General features: G+C 50.1%; 1 protein-coding gene and 1 long non-coding RNA gene across 3 annotated transcripts; one reads left to right on the top strand and one right to left on the bottom strand.

Annotated features, from left to right (window-relative positions):
* The first annotated feature begins 1,824 nt into the window (after positions 1–1,824).
* Positions 1,825–5,101, top strand: EGR4 (early growth response 4). Of its 2 annotated transcripts, none has more exons than XM_025354460.1 (2): positions 1,825–2,342; positions 2,743–4,584. In XM_025354460.1, exons 1-2 carry the CDS (start codon positions 1,898–1,900, stop codon positions 4,065–4,067), a joined length of 1,770 nt encoding a protein of 589 aa, XP_025210245.1. In that variant the 5' UTR covers positions 1,825–1,897; the 3' UTR covers positions 4,068–4,584. The 2 variants fall into 2 exon arrangements, with proteins under 2 accessions (XP_025210245.1, XP_025210247.1); XM_025354462.1 differs by having other exon boundaries at positions 1,994–2,342; positions 2,746–5,101.
* Positions 5,102–9,408: 4,307 nt separating this feature from the next.
* LOC112604914 lies at positions 9,409–10,924 on the bottom strand. The gene is made up of 2 exons (XR_003115307.1): positions 10,873–10,924; positions 9,409–9,617 (listed from the first exon to the last, which is right to left on the bottom strand). It is a non-coding gene; the product is annotated as an uncharacterized LOC112604914 (long non-coding RNA).
* Between the last annotated feature and the right edge of the window lie 7,923 nt (positions 10,925–18,847).

Below are 18,847 nucleotides of genomic sequence, written 5' to 3'. Positions count from 1 at the left end.
TGGGATGAGGAGTGGGTACCTAGTGCTGGAGATGGGGCTCAGGGTCCCAGCAGACATAAAACCAAAGTCTACCTTCTGGTCTGTGATAGGCACTTAAGAAATGAATACTGAATGAATGAACATTGAGAAACTGAATGAATGGATGTTTGGATAATGGACATAGGGTGAAAGGACTGAGAATGTGGCGGGGTTTGGGCATTCTTGGGCTCTCTCTCCTTGAAAAGGAGGGCACGGGGTGGAAGAGAGGCTGGGAACTATACAGACCATAATGCTGAGTCCACCACCCCCAAAGGGCTTTGTTTCTATTTCAAAGAAAGTAGAGAAGGAAGGGGGAGCCTTAGACCTGCCTGCCTTACCCTGCAGCACACAGAGTCTCAGGAATTGATGCTCTTCATAAAGAACATGCTATTCCATGTATTTATTTAATCCTTCCCCCCATGTATTTATTTGGTTTCAGAAAGGAGTTAAGTGAGCTATAATACAAAATAAAATAAACATTGTAAAAAGAATGAAAGAATGAGACAGAGGGAAAACCACAGCAGAAGAGAAATGAGACTAGAAGAGTAGGCAAGCTTCTTTGCTGGAGTTGGCTCTGATGCTTCTGCAGCCAAGATTCACAGCCTCCTTAAGGCTAGGATTTTTTTTCTCAAAAGAAGCCCAACTATTTCAAGTACTGATTCCAGGGAGATATTTCCCGTGGATTCCCTATGTGTTGCTGGGAACAACATCCTTAGATATGTGTTGCTGGGAACAACATCCTTAGAGTGAAAGTCATTTCTATGAAGGCAGAAAAAATGGTCTGCAGAAGCATCTCATACCCTGTGGGTGAGGGAGGAGTGAGCAGGAATTGGCCCTACTTTTCTGGAAGATAATTTGCCAGTTGTCTATCAAAATTTTATATATACTTTGGCATATAATTACACCCATTAGAATTTATCTCACAGACACATTCACATTTCTATAGTCAAAGATGTTGACTTCAACAACATTGGTATAAGTAAAAGGTTGGAAACTGCCTACATGCTCACAGATAGGAGACAAATCGACTAACTCAAAGTCCTCCCTTACAATGGAGTACTATACAGCCTTGAAAAAGAATGACAAGATCTTTATGTTAGGACATGGCACAATCTCTTAAGTTATTTCAAGTGAAAAAAATAATAATATTGCAGAACAATGTGTATGCTTGGATATACATAAAATTATTCTGAAAGAATACACAAGAAACTTAAATGTGGCTACCCCAGGAGTTAGTAATAAACGTGGGTGGAAAAAAGAGGGACTTTTACTTTTCAATTTAGAATATACCCTGTTGTGCTAGTTGACTTTCCTCCTACTATTGACAAGTATTACAGTCCTTTTTAATTGAAATAAGTTATTTTTCCTAGCACAAATTAAAAAAAAATTAAAATGGAAAAACACAGGCGTGAGCAAAATAAATGAATGGCAATAATCTCCATGCTTTACTGAGTGCGCCTGGACGTTGAAGTGCTCTCAGTTTCTCTCCATAGGAAATGCACAGGTGAGAAACTGACGTTAAAGGGGATTCAATGTCAAGCTAGTAAGTGGCACAGGGCAGATTCAAACCCAACACTGTGGAACCCCAAGTCCAAGGTCCTCCCCTGCTGCCCCTCGGTCTCTGCCTCTAGGCGGGAAGCACATCTACTGAGCTGTCGGCGGGGTGAGGCGCAGCGCCCCAGACCGGCGCATCCGCGGCCCCGGCGCACACAGGCTCCATGCTTGGGGAGCGCGCGCGCACGCAGCGGCGCTAGCCTGGCGGCGGCGGCGACAACAACAACGTCACAGCTCGAGCTTTCCTTTTCGGGAGTCCCCGGCACACATCCTGTGTCCATGTTTGGGCATTTACGTCACGGCGGCAGGGCCGGGGCCTCCCAAAATGGCAGTGGCCCGGGGAGTCGGAAGCCCGGAGCCAGCGCCGCCGCAGCTATATAAGTGGGGGGGCTGTGGGTTGGGGGAGCCCGGCTGCGCTTTGGAGAGGCGAGGAGCCGCCGCCCGAGGCCGGTGCGGGCGAGTGAGGGCGCCGCGGCTCCCCGACTCCTTTCACAGAGGTGAGTGCCCGAAGCCAGGAGCCCGGGCGCCTAGGTCTGCGCGCTGCGGGGAACCCCTACCGCCAGCCTCCCCGCCACCTGCGCGCCCCCAAGCCCAGCGGGAGAGGCCCCGGGCGCCCCACAGCCGGCGCCGCGCCATGCTCCACCTTAGCGAGTTTTCCGAACCCGACGCGCTCCTGGTCAAGTCCACTGAAGGCTGTTGCGCCGAACCCAGCGCTGAATTGCCCCGGCTGCCCGCCAGGGACGCTCCCGCGGCCACCGGCTACCCTGGAGGTAAGGAGGGCGAGCAGGTGTGCTCAGACGACTACAGCGCAGCGCGGGGGCGCACCACACCTGAGAACCGGGAGGGACTGGGACACTGGAGCTGTGAGAATAGGGGCGATGGGAAGCTTAGGAGTCCTGGAGTGCGCACCCCCATTCCCACCCACACTGGGCCGCCAGCGCCTCCGCAGGAACCTGTGCGGTTATCGGAGCGCCCTTTTGCCTGTGCACGTGTGTTTTGCGTGTGCATGTTTCTATGTGCTCCTTGGGACATATGCGGGCCCCTGCTGAATCAGAACGTGCAAAAGGCACTTTGTGTATATCTGTGGGCACCAAGAGTTTCGTGGGTAGGGGCTGTGGACTCAGGTGCACCCTTTGATGTGCCCAGAGCTGATTCCTGCTCCCTCCTCAGCAGGCGACTTCTTGAGCTGGGCTTTGAACAGCTGCAGCGCAAGTGGGGACTTAGCCGACTCCTGCTTCCTGGAGGGGCCTGCGCCCACACCCCCTCCCGGCCTCAGCTACAGCGGTAGCTTCTTCATTCAGGCAGTGCCTGAACACCCGCACGACCCGGAGGCACTCTTCAACCTCATGTCGGGCATCTTAGGCCTGGCACCGTTCCCCGGTCCAGAGGCAGCAGCGTCCAGATCCTCGCTGGATGCCTCTTTTCCCGCGGGGCCCGATGCCTTGCTGCCGGGTCCGCCGGACCTTTACTCCCCAGATCTGGGCGCTGTCCCCTTCCCAGAGGCGTTCTGGGAGGCCTCGCCTTGCGCGGGCGCCCCCTCGCAGTGCCTGTATGAGCCTCAGCTCTCCCCGCCCGACGTCAAGCCCGGCCTCCGGGCGCCTCCCGCCTCGCCAGCGCTGGACGCTGCCTCTGCCTTTAAGGGTCCCTACGCGCCCTGGGAGCTGCTTTCTGTGGGGGCCCCGGGGAACTGTGGGTCACAGGGAGGCTACCAGACCGCCCCCGAGGCTCGTTTTCCCGCAATAGGGACCAAAATTGAGGACTTGCTGTCCATCAGCTGCCCTGCGGAACTGCCGGCCGTCCCAGCCAACAGACTCTACCCTAGCGGGGCCTACGACGCTTTCCCGCTGGCCCCGGGTGACTTAGGGGAGGGGGCTGAGGGCCTCCCTGGGCTCCTCACCCCTCCTAGTGGGGAGGGAGGGAGTAGCGGCGACGGCGGAGAGTTTCTAGTCAGTACGCAGCCTCAGCTTTCCCCGCTGGGCCTTCGCAGCGCCGCCGCGGCTGACTTCCCCAAACCTCTGGTGGCGGACATCCCTGGAAGCAGCGGCGTGGCTGCACCACCCGTGCCGCCACCGCCGCCCACCCCTTTCCCCCCGGCCAAGGTGCGACGCAAAGGGCGCCGTGGCGGCAAATGCAGCACACGCTGCTTCTGCCCGCGGCCGCACGCCAAGGCCTTCGCTTGCCCGGTGGAGAGTTGTGTGCGGAGCTTTGCGCGCTCCGACGAGCTCAATCGCCACCTGCGCATCCACACGGGCCACAAACCCTTCCAGTGCCGCATCTGCCTCCGCAACTTCAGCCGCAGCGACCACCTCACCACGCACGTGCGCACCCACACCGGCGAGAAGCCCTTTGCTTGCGACGTGTGCGGCCGCCGCTTCGCGCGCAGTGATGAGAAGAAACGGCACAGCAAGGTGCACCTCAAGCAGAAGGCGCGCGCCGAGGAGCGGCTCAAGGGCCTCGGCTTTTACTCGTTGGGCCTCTCCTTTGCCTCCCTCTGAGCAAGAGATGGGTTTATGGGTTGGAGCGCCGCCATTCGGCGCACACGAGATCCGGGCCGTTCCCCTCCCCGCTCTTCTTCCAACTCCTCCTCGCACGCCCGAGGGCCGGCCTCCGGTCCCGCTTCCAGTTTCCTTGAAGCGCCCGCCGCACACGCCCTATTCAGCACCAGTTCCGCGGACAGTTCCCGCGGTCCAGGCGCTGTCCCTTGTCAGCCGCGCTTTGGGGGAAGTCTTCTGAGACCACCCAGTGAATAGGCACTACCCTGGGATTCAAGACAGTCTTTTGTAACTGGCGCACGCCCCACGCCTTCCTCTATAACCCCCAGAGACAGGCTGGGGCAGCGCCAAGCCGGTCTCGCGCGGGACTTTGTACAGCAGTGTCTTATCCAGCAGCCATTGGATGTAACGTTTTGCTTTGGGGTTTTTTTCTTTTGTTGTTAATTTTTGTAAAGCAGACGCTACTCTCAAGCAGTTGACAAAACTGTTTATTTTTGCAATTAAAATTATTGTGCTAAAAGCTTACCGAATCTGCCATGTAAGCTCCTGACCCTTCCCCTCAGCTTCTCCCCCAGGACCATAAGTGCCAGAAGATAAAGGACATCCCCACGCTCATGGGGTACAGGCCCTGAACATATTACACACCCACTGCCAGGTACACCTGCCAGGAACTGCGGCACAGAGTAGGCATTCAATAAATGTGTGCTGGGTTAATGAACGAATTTAATCACAGCTCACCTAAGGGCTGGAGGTGTTTCTGGAACTTCAAAGTGGTTAAAAGGTATAGGTGTTCAACATTATATATATATATATTATTCTCCTTAATCCTCACAATCCCAAATAAAGCAGGCATACACCTCACTTCAAAGATGTGGAAGCAATGTAGATAGCTTGCTGGAACAATGTAGTTAACCCAGGCTAGGAACAGACAGGTCAAACACATCTATCTAACTTCAAAGCCAACCCTCATTTTCCAACCCCAGAATGGAGGCACCTAAGCTTAACAGCACTGATTGGAAACGCTTCCTACCAGAAGGTGAGAAACAGGTTTGGCAGCTAGAGGGAGCTCCAGGCAGTAGCGACAGCAGCAAAAGGCTGCAGTATTTTGGTGCTGTTTGAGAAAGCCCAGAGTGTTCACTGTCACAGAGGCTCCAGACAGTATCTATGCATCTGTTTAAGAGTCACATGGTGTCAGGGCCCAAAGGGTATCAGCATTTAGCTAGAGCACACCTGAATATAGCAAGGAGCAGGCACTTGCCAGAGACTCAGGGTCACCTTAGTTGCTCTTCCCACAAAAAAGATCTTCTCCAGGAGGCATCAGCCTACTTACCATTCAGCCGTGCACCTGCCACAGCCACTTTTCTCCAGCTGTCCTTCCAAGTGAACCCTTTATGGCTTTGGAATCAGAGGAAGGCTAGGAGGGTGATGAGGAAAGCATGACTTTGTAATGGTGAAGGTGGCCCTTTTTACTCTTTGAACTCCCTACCCAAAGCTTTTCCACTTTTTCTGGCCATCTTGGGCAGACCTTGGAGCATAAAAAGGCTGCTGTGCTCTCCATCTCTCTGCTCCAATGACCCCTCTCTGATAAGGAAGAAAGAAGGCCTGTGTCTGGGGACTTCATTCTTTTCTCTTCTGAGCTGAGCTGTTCTTGAATTAAGAGAGCTTACAGCCCTATGATGCCAGATCAAACCAGCTTCTGATCCTCTTGCTTCTTTCTTCACCCCTTCACTCTCAGATATGCTCACCTTCCACCGCACAGTCCAACTGACCAGAGACAAAATGATCAACTCAGAGAATCCCATCCGTTTCTCTCCCCAGGTGTTAAGTGCTTTCATGTGGCCAAGTATCTTGTATCTAAGAAACTAATTTGTGATAAAGGATTTAATATTACCTCTTCTAGGAGAATTAACATTTTAGAAGAGTAGCCTGCAGAGGGCAATGTTTAACCCTATGAAGAGGCCCAAATGGAGAACTGTCAGGCACTGTGATAAGTAAGTGGTATATTCATGGAGACGCAAGATAATGATGACCCTCATTGTCTTACTATTTAAGTCACCACACCTTTCACTTATTAGGCATGGGCCACCTGACTTCACTTTTCATGAAGAGTAGGGCAAGAAAAGCATAATGGCCCATATTTCAAGCAACTGCTCCCAAACCACACAACCTGAACAAAGGAGGAAATGCAGACAGTGGGTGGCTGGCCTCTGATCACCCCTATCTTGTCCTCTCCAGCAGCATTCCAGCAAGTGCTATCAGCTCTATTATTCCCCTTGTCCTCACACTCACCTAGGCTTAACATCACTGATGAGAAAATTGAACCCCAAAGAAGTGACTTAGTAGTAGTCCTGGTATCAGAGCCCAGTCTGGCTCTATAATTCCTAGCTGAGAAGTTCCTGCTATGTCCCAAGGGACACTGCTCCCATTTATTGGAGCGTCCCCTAGGGATTGTGAGGGACGAGAATGTTAGGCTAGAGATGGAAAGAGTTAAAACCAAACAATCTGAAAATCAATCCAAACCCAGGACCCAACCAGAATTGGAGACCAAAGAGCTCATTTTCCTTATTTGCTCCTCTTTTTCAACTGGTCCTCAAAACGTGTTTTCCTGGAGCAGTTCTTAGCTCTCTTCTTTCCTATTTCAACACTTTCCTTAGAGAGTACATTCATTGCCAAGCCTTCAGCTATTATTCCTACGTAAATGGCTTCTAAGTCAGGCAGCCCCATGGTTCTAATGAATACCCCAATATGGATGTCCCACCACCATTCCAAATACAGTCTGTCTAAAATCAAATCACCCTTCCACATTTCTGGTAATAGCAATGTTATTTGATTCGCTGAACTCATCTAAGCAACTACAGCTCTGTGGGATTCACTTTTGCTGCTTCCCTCCCCACACATCCAGGCTGTCACTTAGACTTGTTGAATCTTACTGTAATTCTTTAGGGTCTTCTCTACTCTCATTCATGGCACATTGTTTCCTGTTACGTATTATAATCTTTAGCTTGTGAGCTCAACTTCAGTGGGGATTTACTTGGGCAGCAATACTCTGTGGCCTTGGGTGACGGTATGTTTCTCCTGAGCAGTTTCCTGTTTGCTTCTACCAGGCACTCCAAGAGTATCACCTGATGGAGATCAATCTTTTGTTAATTTCTTGGCTTGAAGTTCTTGTAACATGCAGATGTTTTGAGTTCAAACTCCAGCTCAAGTAGTTATAAATTCTCAGAGGCAGTTCTCCCTTCTCTAACCAGGACCCAGGTCAGGACAAACAAGCAATATGCCTCCCTTCCCATACCTTCTGGGGTTAGTCACGGCATATCTGATGCTTATATTTCTTGGTCTCAGTCCCCTTATTTTGGTCCATGTAGACTTTTTCCCCTTTCTTGCAAGCTCAGCTAAACATTTCAGGAAATGTCTGTCAATTTTATGAAGCAGTCCACATATTTTGTAGCAAGAGAGTATTTGAGCTATCTAGTCAACAATGTTGTTGAAAACTGAAGCCAGATGATATGAATTCTTCTATTAAAATATTTCCCACATTTATCCTCTCTGTGCTGATTGCCAGCACCTTAGTCCATGCCACTCCCTCCATATACACACATACCTTGGCTATGTCAATTTCATATAATCACATAACAACGTTGCAGTTGGAAGGAGTTTGTAAGAATATCCTGTCCAGGCCAGGAATGGTGGCTTATGCCTGTAATCCCAGTACTTTGGAAGGCCAAGGTGGGTGGATGGCTTGAGTCCAGGAGTTCAAGACCAGCCTGGGCAACATGGCAAAACCCTGTCTCTATTTTTTAAAATATTTTCTTAAAAAGAACATCGTGTCCAAACCCACGCTCTATAGAAGAGAAAACTGAAGCCCAAGATATTTGGGGATTTTCTGAAGGGCACACAGATAATAAGAGAATGAAATGGGCCTTGAACCTGGACCTTCCAGTTCCAAGACGAGTGCATATCTAAATATTCACTCACTCCACAGATACTGAGTGCTACTACATGCTGGGCCAGTGGTTCCCAACTATTTTACTTTCTGGTGCACCTGAGAAATTCAACACACACATAAGTAATAGAGGAACAGAGAAGTCCTGATTCTCACACTGGAAAGGTGGGAAAAAGTAATACAAATCTTGATGAGGTGGGATATGGGGGAGAGTTTGAGAAAGCAACCCAGAATGTTTGCTATTTTCTCTCTCTTCACCCCAACTCCTGTACCCTATTTGAGAGAAGGCTACATTATGCCAAACTGCTTCCTGTGGTCCCTCTGCCTCCCTTATCCCTCTTTTCATTCCACATTGCCCAGCACTAATGATGAAAATTTCCTAATATGCCATTCACAACAAACAAGTGTTTATCCCAAACTGACCAAGGTTTCCACTCTCCTATAAAAAAAATACCTATTTTTCACCCTTGCTGTCAAAGCCCTCTTTATGTGATCCAAATTCACCTTCCAACCTCCTCTGTCATCTCTCCCTTTGTGCTTTGCTCTGCCACCTCTCTTCCCCCACCAGTTATCCAAATGCTCCCACTCTTGAGCACCTTCAAGGGCAGAAACCTTATTTGATCCACATTTGTGGTCCCCATATCACCAAGCCTAATATGAAAGTGCTTAATTATTATGTCAATTAGTCGAACAACAACAACAACAAAAAAAAAAACCCAAAAGGAGAAGAAGGGAAACAGAAAGAGGAGGAAGAGAAGGAAGGTGGTTGGAGAGCATGAAGCTGGCAAAGAGAGAGGGAGGAGAAAGGATCAGGAGGGAGAGATGGGAAAAAGCAGGACTGAGGACCGAGTCTGCAGCGAGGGGCTCTGATGGGCACCATAGGTCTCATGAGTGGGTCTACACCTCTGGCTAGTCTGGGTCTTTCCAGCTCTTCCTGAGCCCACAATTCTCTGCCTCAGCTCTGGGACCCCAGAGGTGTCTCCATCACTGAGCTCTCTCTCTCTTTTGGTTTCTCTGGTTCACATGGAGTGGGATTCAGTTTAACATTTTTAGAACTGTGGTTCCCATAACAACCAAGCAGGAACTGTTATCTGTGAAATGTAGCATGGGCACACATGCGCACAAATACACATGCATACATTCATAGACATATGCACACACACATGCACGCGTGCAAATACACACGCATGAACTCATACCCACACATACACACATGCACACATGCATGTGCTCACAGATACACACATGCACCTGTGTACAACTGCATACACACACACATCCACACATACTCATGCACACATGCACAAAAGCACACACATACATAGCCGTGCATGTCCCAAATTGTTTTGACACATTCACAGGATTCACAGAGTGAGGAGAAACATCACAACAACAAAGGTTAAACCAAGAAAATATACGGACATTTTTGGCCATCTGCAAGAGCAGATGGATTTGGGGAATCTTCATTTTAACAGGTGAAGGTCCAGTGGACTTTATTATAGAGAGAAGGCAGGAGAGCACTGTGGTTGAGCATAGACTTTGGAGTTTGATGACTTGAGTTCAAATCCTGACTATGCCATTTTTTGAGCTCTGAACTTTAGCGGCTTCATCTGCAAAGTGGGGATAATAATATTAGGAAGAGTAAATGATATGCATAAAAATTATTAGCATGATGCTTGGCACCTGGTTAATAGGAGCTGTTATCGTTTAGGTATTAGGAAAAGTGATTTCTCATTTGCCCAATCTTGGAAGACTTCCTCGAGGAAGAAAGAAATTCAAGAGCTATAGAGAGGAAGAGAAGATCAAGAGAGGGGGAATTCGACCTGATTGGCCACTGTACAGCCTCTGTCCTTATTAAATTTGCCATTCCCCCAAAGCCACTGACAAGTTTACAAATTATCCTTCCTGATACTGAATGTCCCAATGCCTCTGCCTTCACAGGAATGGGATGGGGATCAAAGAGAGTTCCCATGAGCCCCAGAGTTACTGGAATCCTGGGACTAAGTTGGGTTTCTGCTCTCCTGCAACCAGACTGCCCCTCAAGGCAATGTGCACAGCCCTGCCCAAGCACCACCCTCAGGCTGAAATAATACTTTCCCCTTTTCTCATCCAAGCCTCAGCTCTGCTCTGGCCTTAGTAGCCTCCAAACCTGTTTCTCAGCCCCACTACAGCCCTGTGGACTTCCTCCAAGCGCACGACAGCCAGATTGTTCCTGCCTCACCAGCTGGGTAGGCCTTAGGCCAAAGGTGGGGCCCTCTGGGTGCTCCAGTCCCAAGAAGCCTGGCTGCTCTCCTAGCCAAGTGGTGGGAGTGGGTAGGAGGGAATCAGGGACCTGGAGGCCTTTTCCTCCTCCTCTAGGTCCGGGATGGGATTTGTGATGGGTACACGTGTTCCCAGGCGGCTCTTTAATAGCAGAATTGGGTCCCCGGATGGGGTCCGGCCCCAGCTCCGCTGGTTCCTTAGGAATGCCCAGAGGGCATCATCCCAGGCGGTCTCCGCGGAGACCAAGCGTCTGACCCGAGGTCGCCGAGTGCACGACCCAGGCGCGCTGCCCATGAGGCCGCTTAGGGATCGTGGCGCAAGTCTCAGGAGTAGCGCCCGCGCCCGCCCCCTTCCGGATTCACAGAACAGCCCACCCCCGGATTTGCCCCCGCGTGGAAGCAGGCCCAAGCCAGAGTGGTAGGGTTAGGGTGGAGAGGCCCTGATTCAAGGTGGGCAACAGAAGCCACAGCTGGAGGTGCCCAGGGCGGGGAGTGCACTGGGCGGTGCCGGGAGCCGGGAAGACTGGGATCCGGGAGAAGCGCGGCGCGAGCTGTTCCTGCACCCCCAGGGCGGCGCCGAAGACCCCTCCCCCATCGAAACCACCTTGAGCGGAAAACGTGGGGTCCAGGCGCAGCCGCTTCTGGCCGCATCTGCCGCTCCCCAGCTCGCTGGAGAGCCCGCCCCGGAGGAGGGGCTGGCTCCGCCCCACCTCCGTGCTGCCTCCCTCCCCCTTCCCCTGCTTTCCTCGGGCCGCGCGCCCCCTCCTCCTCCTCCTCCTCCTCCTCCTCCATCCTTCCTCCCGCCGGGTTCGTGCGCCCCTCCCGCTGCGACTGGCTGGGAGGCTCGGCCGCCCCCGCCCCGACAGGGAGGCGGGGGCGCTAGCCGCGGCCGCCACCCGAGGCTGCGGAGGGGAACGAGATCCGAGGCCCCGAGGCGGCCCTGCGTCTGGACCGGGCGCGCGGGGGCTCTTCTGCGCCCCCCAGCCCTGGGCCGCCGGGCCTGGCCTCGCCGCGGGGTGGAGGAGGTAAGGGCGAGTTGCGGGCACGCTGCGGGACTGCTCCTGGAGAGGGAAGGAGGGAGGACCCCAGCCACTGTGCCTTCTTCCCCTTCCTTCTCCCCTACAGCCCTCCGGAGGCCCGCGAGGCCGCCCAACCGGGAGGGATTCTGGGCAGGCCAGACCAGAGGAAGGGAAGGGGTTAATTTAAGAAATTAAAATCAGAACGTTTTGAGATCAGGCTTCCCCTCCCCCCTCTCGCCTGTCGCTCCCTGAGCCAGGTTTTGGGGCGGGGGCGGGCTCCAGAACCCCACTGGGACTCTGGACCTTGGAGAACAGGGGCCAGAGGGAGGGAGGAGGGGAAGCGCCCTGAAACCCCAGCCCTCCCTGCCGGCTTCTGAGGGGCTGGGGGAGGGGCCTGGTGTTGAGGCCTGGCTGGGCACCTGTGCGGTTGTCAGTGCGTGCTGGTGTGCACGTGTGATAGTCTGGAGGTGTGCATGTGTGTGCACGCATGTTTCTGACTCTTTACATCCAGTGCCTGTACTGGTGACAGTGCTCACAGTGTCTCTGAATGTGTGCGCCCCTCTGCATTGCTTTGCATGTGAGTGTGTGTGACACGGGGCCTGTGTGCACTGCCCACAGTCTGCCGGCGAGTACTGTGTGGGCCTGCTCTCTCCTTAGGTCTCTCTGCAGCGAGGGACCCAGATGGTTTTCTGGGTGTGGGATCCAGGTTCTGGAGCCTGTGTGTGACCTTGGGAGGTGTGTGCCTGTTTGCAGGAGCAGGAGAGTAAGGGAGGGCTTAGAACAGAAAAAGCAGTGCCAGGGCTGCCAGAAGGCAGAGGACTGGATGCATTGACCCCTGAGGGTCTTTGCCAGGCTGGAGTGACTACTCTGGGAGGTATACATGTTGGGGCCACAGCCACAGGTGTGGAGAGTCAGAGCCCCAGCCTTCTTGGGGGATTCAGAGGGATTATGGAGGCAGTGGGCATTCCTTTACTCCCCACCCACAGGGGCCTAATAGGGGTATAATAGGGACAACTCCAGCTGCCTCCCCCATCCTTAGGATACCTCCACCTGCTGGCAGATGCCTCCTAAAAGTACCCAGCTTAGAGCTTCATTTCTTTGGCTTGTAAATCCATCTGTTAACATCAAAATCTTCCTTCCCCATTTCTGTAATTTCCACCTTCTCAGCCCCTTTTCTGCATGTGGATTTTACATGGGAAGAGAGGGAAAGAACTGTTGGGCCCTGAAGGCCAAGTGGGATGGAGAGAAGATGCCATGAATGTGATGGGGAGTTGGGGGCAGAGAGGCAGGGCCACCAGAAAACAAACTCTATTACCTTCTCAATTTTGCCTGATCTGAATTTCACAGAGAAAGAGACAGACACAGAGAGGGAGTTTGGTGATATCCACACAGTTGTTTCTAGATTTAGGAATGCCTATATGGCTTCATTTTTGTTTTTGTTTTGGAATATTTGTTTTAGACAGGCTCTTGCTCTGTCACCAAGGCTGGAGTGCAGTGGAGTGATCATAGCTCACTGCAGCCTTGACCTCCCGGGCCCAACCGATCCTCCCACCTCAGTCTCCCAAGTAGCTGGGACCACAGGCATATGCCACCACACCTGCCTACTTTTTTTTTTCTTTTGGTAGAGACAGGGTCTCCCTATGTTGCCCAGTCTGGTCTCAAACTCCTGGGCTCAAGTCCTCCTGCCTCAGCCTCCTGAAGTGGTGGGATTATGGCCACTGTGCCCAGCTTTGTTTTGGAATATTTGTAATGGGAAGGGAGTGATGGTTGTTGAAAAGTAATTACCATCCTGCCTTTGAATTCCCTAGATCTCTTTACCTCTCTGGTGACCTATCACACCCTTTATCCATTCATTTAACAAATATGAGGCCAGGCGCAGTGGCTCACACCTGTAATCCCAGCACTTTGGGATGCCAAGGCGGGCTGATCACCTGAGGTCAGGAGTTTGAGACCAGCCTGACCAACATGGAGAAACTCCATCTCTACTAAAAATACAAAAACTAGCTGGTGCGGTTGTGCATGCCTGTAATCCCAGCTACTCAGGAGACTGAGGCAGGAGAATTGCTTGAACTTGGGAGGCAGAGGTTGGGGTGAGCCGAGATGCCATTGCACTCCAGCCTGGACAACAAGAGTGAAACTCTGTCTCAAAAACATAAAAAAAATTATTGCATGTTACCATGGGCCAACCTGTGTATATTACAGTGTTAGCATGATGTTCCCAATCAGAAGGAGCACAATGTGGAGACCAAGGGCATGAGCTTTGGTCGTCACTTAGTACTGGGTTCATATCCTACTTTATCATGGTTTTAGTTATTCATTAGGTTGTAACAGACCACCCCAGAATTTCTGGATTTAAAACAACAGTGATTTATTATTCCTTCATGGCCTGTGGGTCAGCTGTGACTGTGACTGTGGCTGTGGGCCCTGCTGTTCTCACATGGACTCTCACACAGCTGCATTATGTTGAGAAACTGATAGGAGAGGGACAACAAAATAGCCTCTCATTCTCTAGGGTCTCAATACATGTGGCGTCTAATCATTTGCTAGTCTAGCCCAAGTTTCTTATGTGTCAACTGGATCCCAAGAGGGAGCATTCCAAGAGGACAAGTCCTAAGTTACAACTGCTGATCAAGCCTCTGCCTGCGTCAGGCTTGCAAATGTCCAGTTGGCCAAAGCAAGTCACATGGCCAATCCCTGAGTCAGTGTGGGAGGAGAGCACATAAGGACAGGAATACTGGGAGGCATGTCTCATTGGGGACCACCAAAGCAACAGTCCATTACAGGCTTTCCTTGGGCAAGTGATTTGGACTCTCTGAGCCTCAGTTTCCTCATCCTAGTATGGAAGCAGTACCACCTACTTGGCAGCATTTTTGTGAGGACCGAGTGAAAAACATGATGTCTGACCAGAATCATTAGTAGATAAGTATTCACTGGTTTGATTGTTAAACTGCGGCACCCTAATGGCACAACTCTTATTCATTTATGTGTACCCAGTGCCTAGCATGGGCCTCGTGCTGGACATCATTTGCTGGGTGGATAAAATGGACTGACGCAGACAAGCCCTAAGCCTTAGAACTCAGCTAGAGCAAAGCTGCAGCAATGAGAAGACAGCAAGCTCTTACCTCCCAGTAGGTGACCAGCAGAACCAGGAAGCCACCTGTTATTCAAGGTGATTCTTGGATTTACTTAATTGTAACCAGTTCATCCAGTTCCATGATGACGAGTGGTGGAAATTGCTTTGGTTACATGAAATCAATTTCTCCATTATTCAGTGTGATTCCTCTAACAACATACTGATATCTACTGTGTGTGAGGATGAATCCGTTGTATTGTCTCTGCTTCCAGTGTATGTGTTAGGAGGTATCTGATGTGCAAACATGTCCATGATTATCAGTATGTGATGCCTGCTACCACATCCTTGAAGAGGTACAGTAAGGAGTGATTCATGCAGTGATGTGATTTGAGCTGTAGAGGGAGAGGTCAAGGAAGGCTTGAAGGAAAAGGTGGCATTTGAGCTGGGCCTGCAGAATTCAGGCCCAGGAGTCCCAGGAAGAGGGACCAGCATGAACCTAGACTTGGGGATGTGACAGCGCATGGCATTTCCCCATGGAGCAAAATCTTGTAGGGCACCCTAAGAACGCATATGGGAGAGAAGCAAAGACAAAAGCTAGAGCTGGCGGAGCTCAGGGATGGTTAGATTCCAGCCAATCTTGAGGGTGGGCAAGGCCAGGTGGATGTCACCTCTCAGAAGATGGCCAGCCTTCTGAAATGTTTTTAGAATAAAAGTGATGTGACTGGATCAATATATGCAGAAAACTTTGGAAGCTGTGAGAATTCAAAGCTGGGAGATTTATAGACTCCATTTAGACAATATCAGTGGTCCATATAGAAGGGGATATAGGTCTGAACTGGGGAAGTGGCTTTAGGAAAAGTAGACAGAATCAAATATTTAGAAGTTAGTGTTGACAAAAATCAGTGATTGATGAGATCTGAGGGGGACTGAAAATTCAGAGATGGCTTTGGGGCGGCGGGGGATGGGGCGCTATCCAGGGTGCTGAATAGATAACCAGGGCATTGGTTGAGGTGGGAGCCATGAGAAAGAATGTCTGGAGGTGGGCGTTGGGGTATTGTGAGTTCAGTATTAGTCACATTAAGCTTTGAGCCATCAATATTGAAATACCACTCTTTTCATTCTCTCCCTGTCTACTGGCTGCTTCTAAGAAGCATTTTTTTTTTTTTTTTTTTAAAGAATTGCTATACATTTCAGGTCTAAGGCATTGAATCATTCGTGCCTCGGGCCTGCGGAAGTGAAGATATAGAGTAGAATTAGGTTAGCCTTAAGAAGCATTTAAATATGTTCAGGTCACTCCCATCTTAGAAACTGCTTCTGGATTCTCCCATGCTGCCTCCTCCTCTTCACAGTTGAGCTTCTTGTATTCACTCATTGTCTCCTCACGTCCTTACCTCACTCACTCCTCAGCCCACATCAACCAGGCCCATCAAAGCAGCCCTCTTGAAAGTGCCGAGTGGGCCCTTCCCTCTTCTGCTCTTACTTGAGTTGTCAACATTATTTCTACTGTTGCTCACTCCTCTCCTGAACGTCCTCTCCTCCCTAAGATTCCTTGCCAGAACTCCCATTTCTGCTGCTGGTTCTTAGGAACCTCTTGGTTCTTCTGCCTCTCTGAGGGTCCGTCTTTTCCCCCAGCTCCCTTCTTTCTGAACCCTCTCCCTGGACTTGCTCATTGATTAAATACTTTCCTTTTTACCCTTAAGTTGCCAAAACTGTATTTTTTGGCTCTGTGATGCAATCCATGTACTGAATATCTCTACTTCCATGGCCCACTGGAACCTCAAACTCATGGAATCCACAGCCAAAATTATCTCCCTTCAAAACTTGCCATCCTCCACTGTTCCTCCTTGCTGAGTCACATCCTCATCTCCCCAGTTGTTTAAGACCCAAACCTGAGCCTCATTCTTGATTCCTCCCTTTCTTACCTGCCACAGTCATTCTGTCACCAGGCCTTCTTGACTCTCCTTCCTTAATTGCTCCCATATCCATCCTTCTGCCCATTTGCACTCCTGCTACCTTGGTTAATAGTTTCCACTTCCAGTGTTCCAACAACCTTCTTCCTGACCTTAGCTCTCTGTATTTTATTCTCTAAACTAAATCTGATCAAGCCCTTGCCATTTGTTCATTCCACAAACACTACCCCATGAGCACCTGCCCCATGCCAGGCACTGTTAGAAGTGTTGGGGAAATAGCAGTGATTGAGATACACAATGTCTCTATCCTTGAGGAGCTTACATTTAAGTTCCCTGAAGGAGGAATACTCTTTCTCACTTCCTTGCCCTTATACATGCTGTTTCATGTGCTCTGAATGTCTTTCTTCTCCTACCCCAACCTCATAATTGCTCTTCTTCACCTGGCAATTATATTTTCCTCTTCAAGAGTTAGCTTAGATGCTACCGCCTCTGGGGGTTGCCCAGTCCTCCAATTCTTCAAGTTAGGTTGAGTGTAGATCCCGTGCCTGCCTCTTGCATAATGTTTATTTCATAATTGTATCTTCTAACACCTCAGTCAGCCCCGGAAGACAACAAACTGTGTGTAGGCCAGGACTGGATCTTGTTTGTCTTTGCCCTCAACAAACCTAGCACAGCACCTGGTATAGCTCATGGCACAGGGTAGGTACTCAGTAAATACACATAGAATAAATTTGTGTTTGAATAGAGCTTAGGAGAGAACTCTTGGCTAGAAATGCAGATTTGGGAGATGATTAGTTAGGACGCTTGATTGCAAGGGACAGAAATTCAACCTGAACTACTTTAAGCAAATTTACCAATTCCTATAACTGGAAAGAAGGGAAATGAATGAGTCTTGGACACCTAGGTCCTCACAGATGTGGTAAGGACTCTCCAGCTCTTGGCTCAGCTTTCCTCTGAGTATTCCCCACCATGCATGGGTTTTCTCCATGTGATGGGTGGAGGTTGCACAAGGCCATAGACAGCTTCACCATCCTAGCATGGGATCCCAGAGGGACAAGAGGACTATTTGATCTTTCATATAAACTCCCAGTAGAGGACTCTGTTGGCTCAGCTTGAGGAATATGCTCAACCCTGGGTCAATCACTGTGGCCAAGAAGATAGAAATACTGTGATTGGCCAGGCCTGGGTCATGTGCCCACCTACTAGGATTGACACCCCGGCCAGAACCACATAAAGTACAGAGGGGCAGCTCACTAAAGAAAGGATGAGATGTTGCTATTACCAGAAGGTGAAGAAGACTTGCGGAGCAGATGAAAATCATAATGCCCACTGCAGGGACTATCAGTGACCACATGATGGTGGAAGCCATAGAAATGCAAGATGATCTGTGTTGCTGGCAAAGTCAACGTGTGAGAATGTGACAGGAAGCACGAGCTAGAGAAGACACACATCTTAAGATGGTTGGTCTTGTTTGAAGAGATAAGACTCACATACCTGTAAGCCTTAAAAAAAAAAAAAAGACAAAAAAAAAGTACCTCTGATTAGTTCAGCCTGTAGAATCCTTCTATCCAAAGAAAACCTTGCCGGGGACTTGAAGGAAAGTAGGCTTGAGATAGGCATTTCAGATACGAGGAGCATCACAGGTCTGGAGGCATGGTCAGGCCAAAAAAGGAAGCAAGTCTTAGGACTGCAGAGGTTGCTGATTTGGGGAGACTAGAATGCAAAGGAAAATCTCCAACTGTTCTGTCCTGGTGCTCATCGTACAGACTTGTGATAAAATTTGAACACTTCTGTTTTCCTTTTTCCTCTGTCCTGCCTCCCCCTGACTTTATTGCCCTCTCGCCTGTATTCAAGCAAAGCTTCAGGTGCATGCTTAGGAGGTGCATAAATCTAGACAAAAATTTTCCTAAGATTTGTAGTCATTTCTCAGCTCCAGCAGATGGAGGGCAACTGTGAGGAGGGCTGGTCTGGGGTGAAGAGGCACCTGTACCCCAGAAGTCCCTCTCCTCCTCCACCTTACATATCCATCCACAGGCTGACACCCCCAGACTTTTGCCTTCCCCTACTCTCTGGCAGCCTGGCTAGCAGGATGCTGTGAGGCAAAAAGGGGCACTTCAAAAGTATATGGTGAGAGAGAGCAGGGTGGGGAGAAGGCTGGCTACTTCTGGGGCCCGGAAAGATGCCTCCCACAGGGAGGACCAGCACTTAGTTAGGATGAACAGATACACACAGATGCCCTGACACCAGGCTCACCATACTTTATAGAATATCCTTGTTCTTGAACAGTTCTGTATGTATGTGAACTCTAGAATATCTCTGGTCACTTTGCCAACTTTTTCAGTTTTGTCTATAGTTATTAGTCTATTCAAGTTTTCTATTGCTTCTTGAGTCAATTTTGATAATATATATTTTCCTAGAAAAGCATTCAGTTCACCCAGATTTTCAAAGATTTGGGCCAAGAGTTGTACCTGGTAGTAATTTAAGAAAATCTTCTCTGTGCCAGCAGTTATCTCTCTTTTTTTTCCCCATGTGTTATATATAAATGCATTCTCTCTCTCTCTCTATTTCTCTCTCTCT

Source organism: Theropithecus gelada, chromosome 13 (assembly GCF_003255815.1).
Source record: "Theropithecus gelada isolate Dixy chromosome 13, Tgel_1.0, whole genome shotgun sequence".
Taxonomy (NCBI): domain Eukaryota; kingdom Metazoa; phylum Chordata; class Mammalia; order Primates; family Cercopithecidae; genus Theropithecus; species Theropithecus gelada.
Note: the sequence above shows the minus strand (reverse complement) of the source record. Positions and strands in the feature narration are given on the sequence as shown.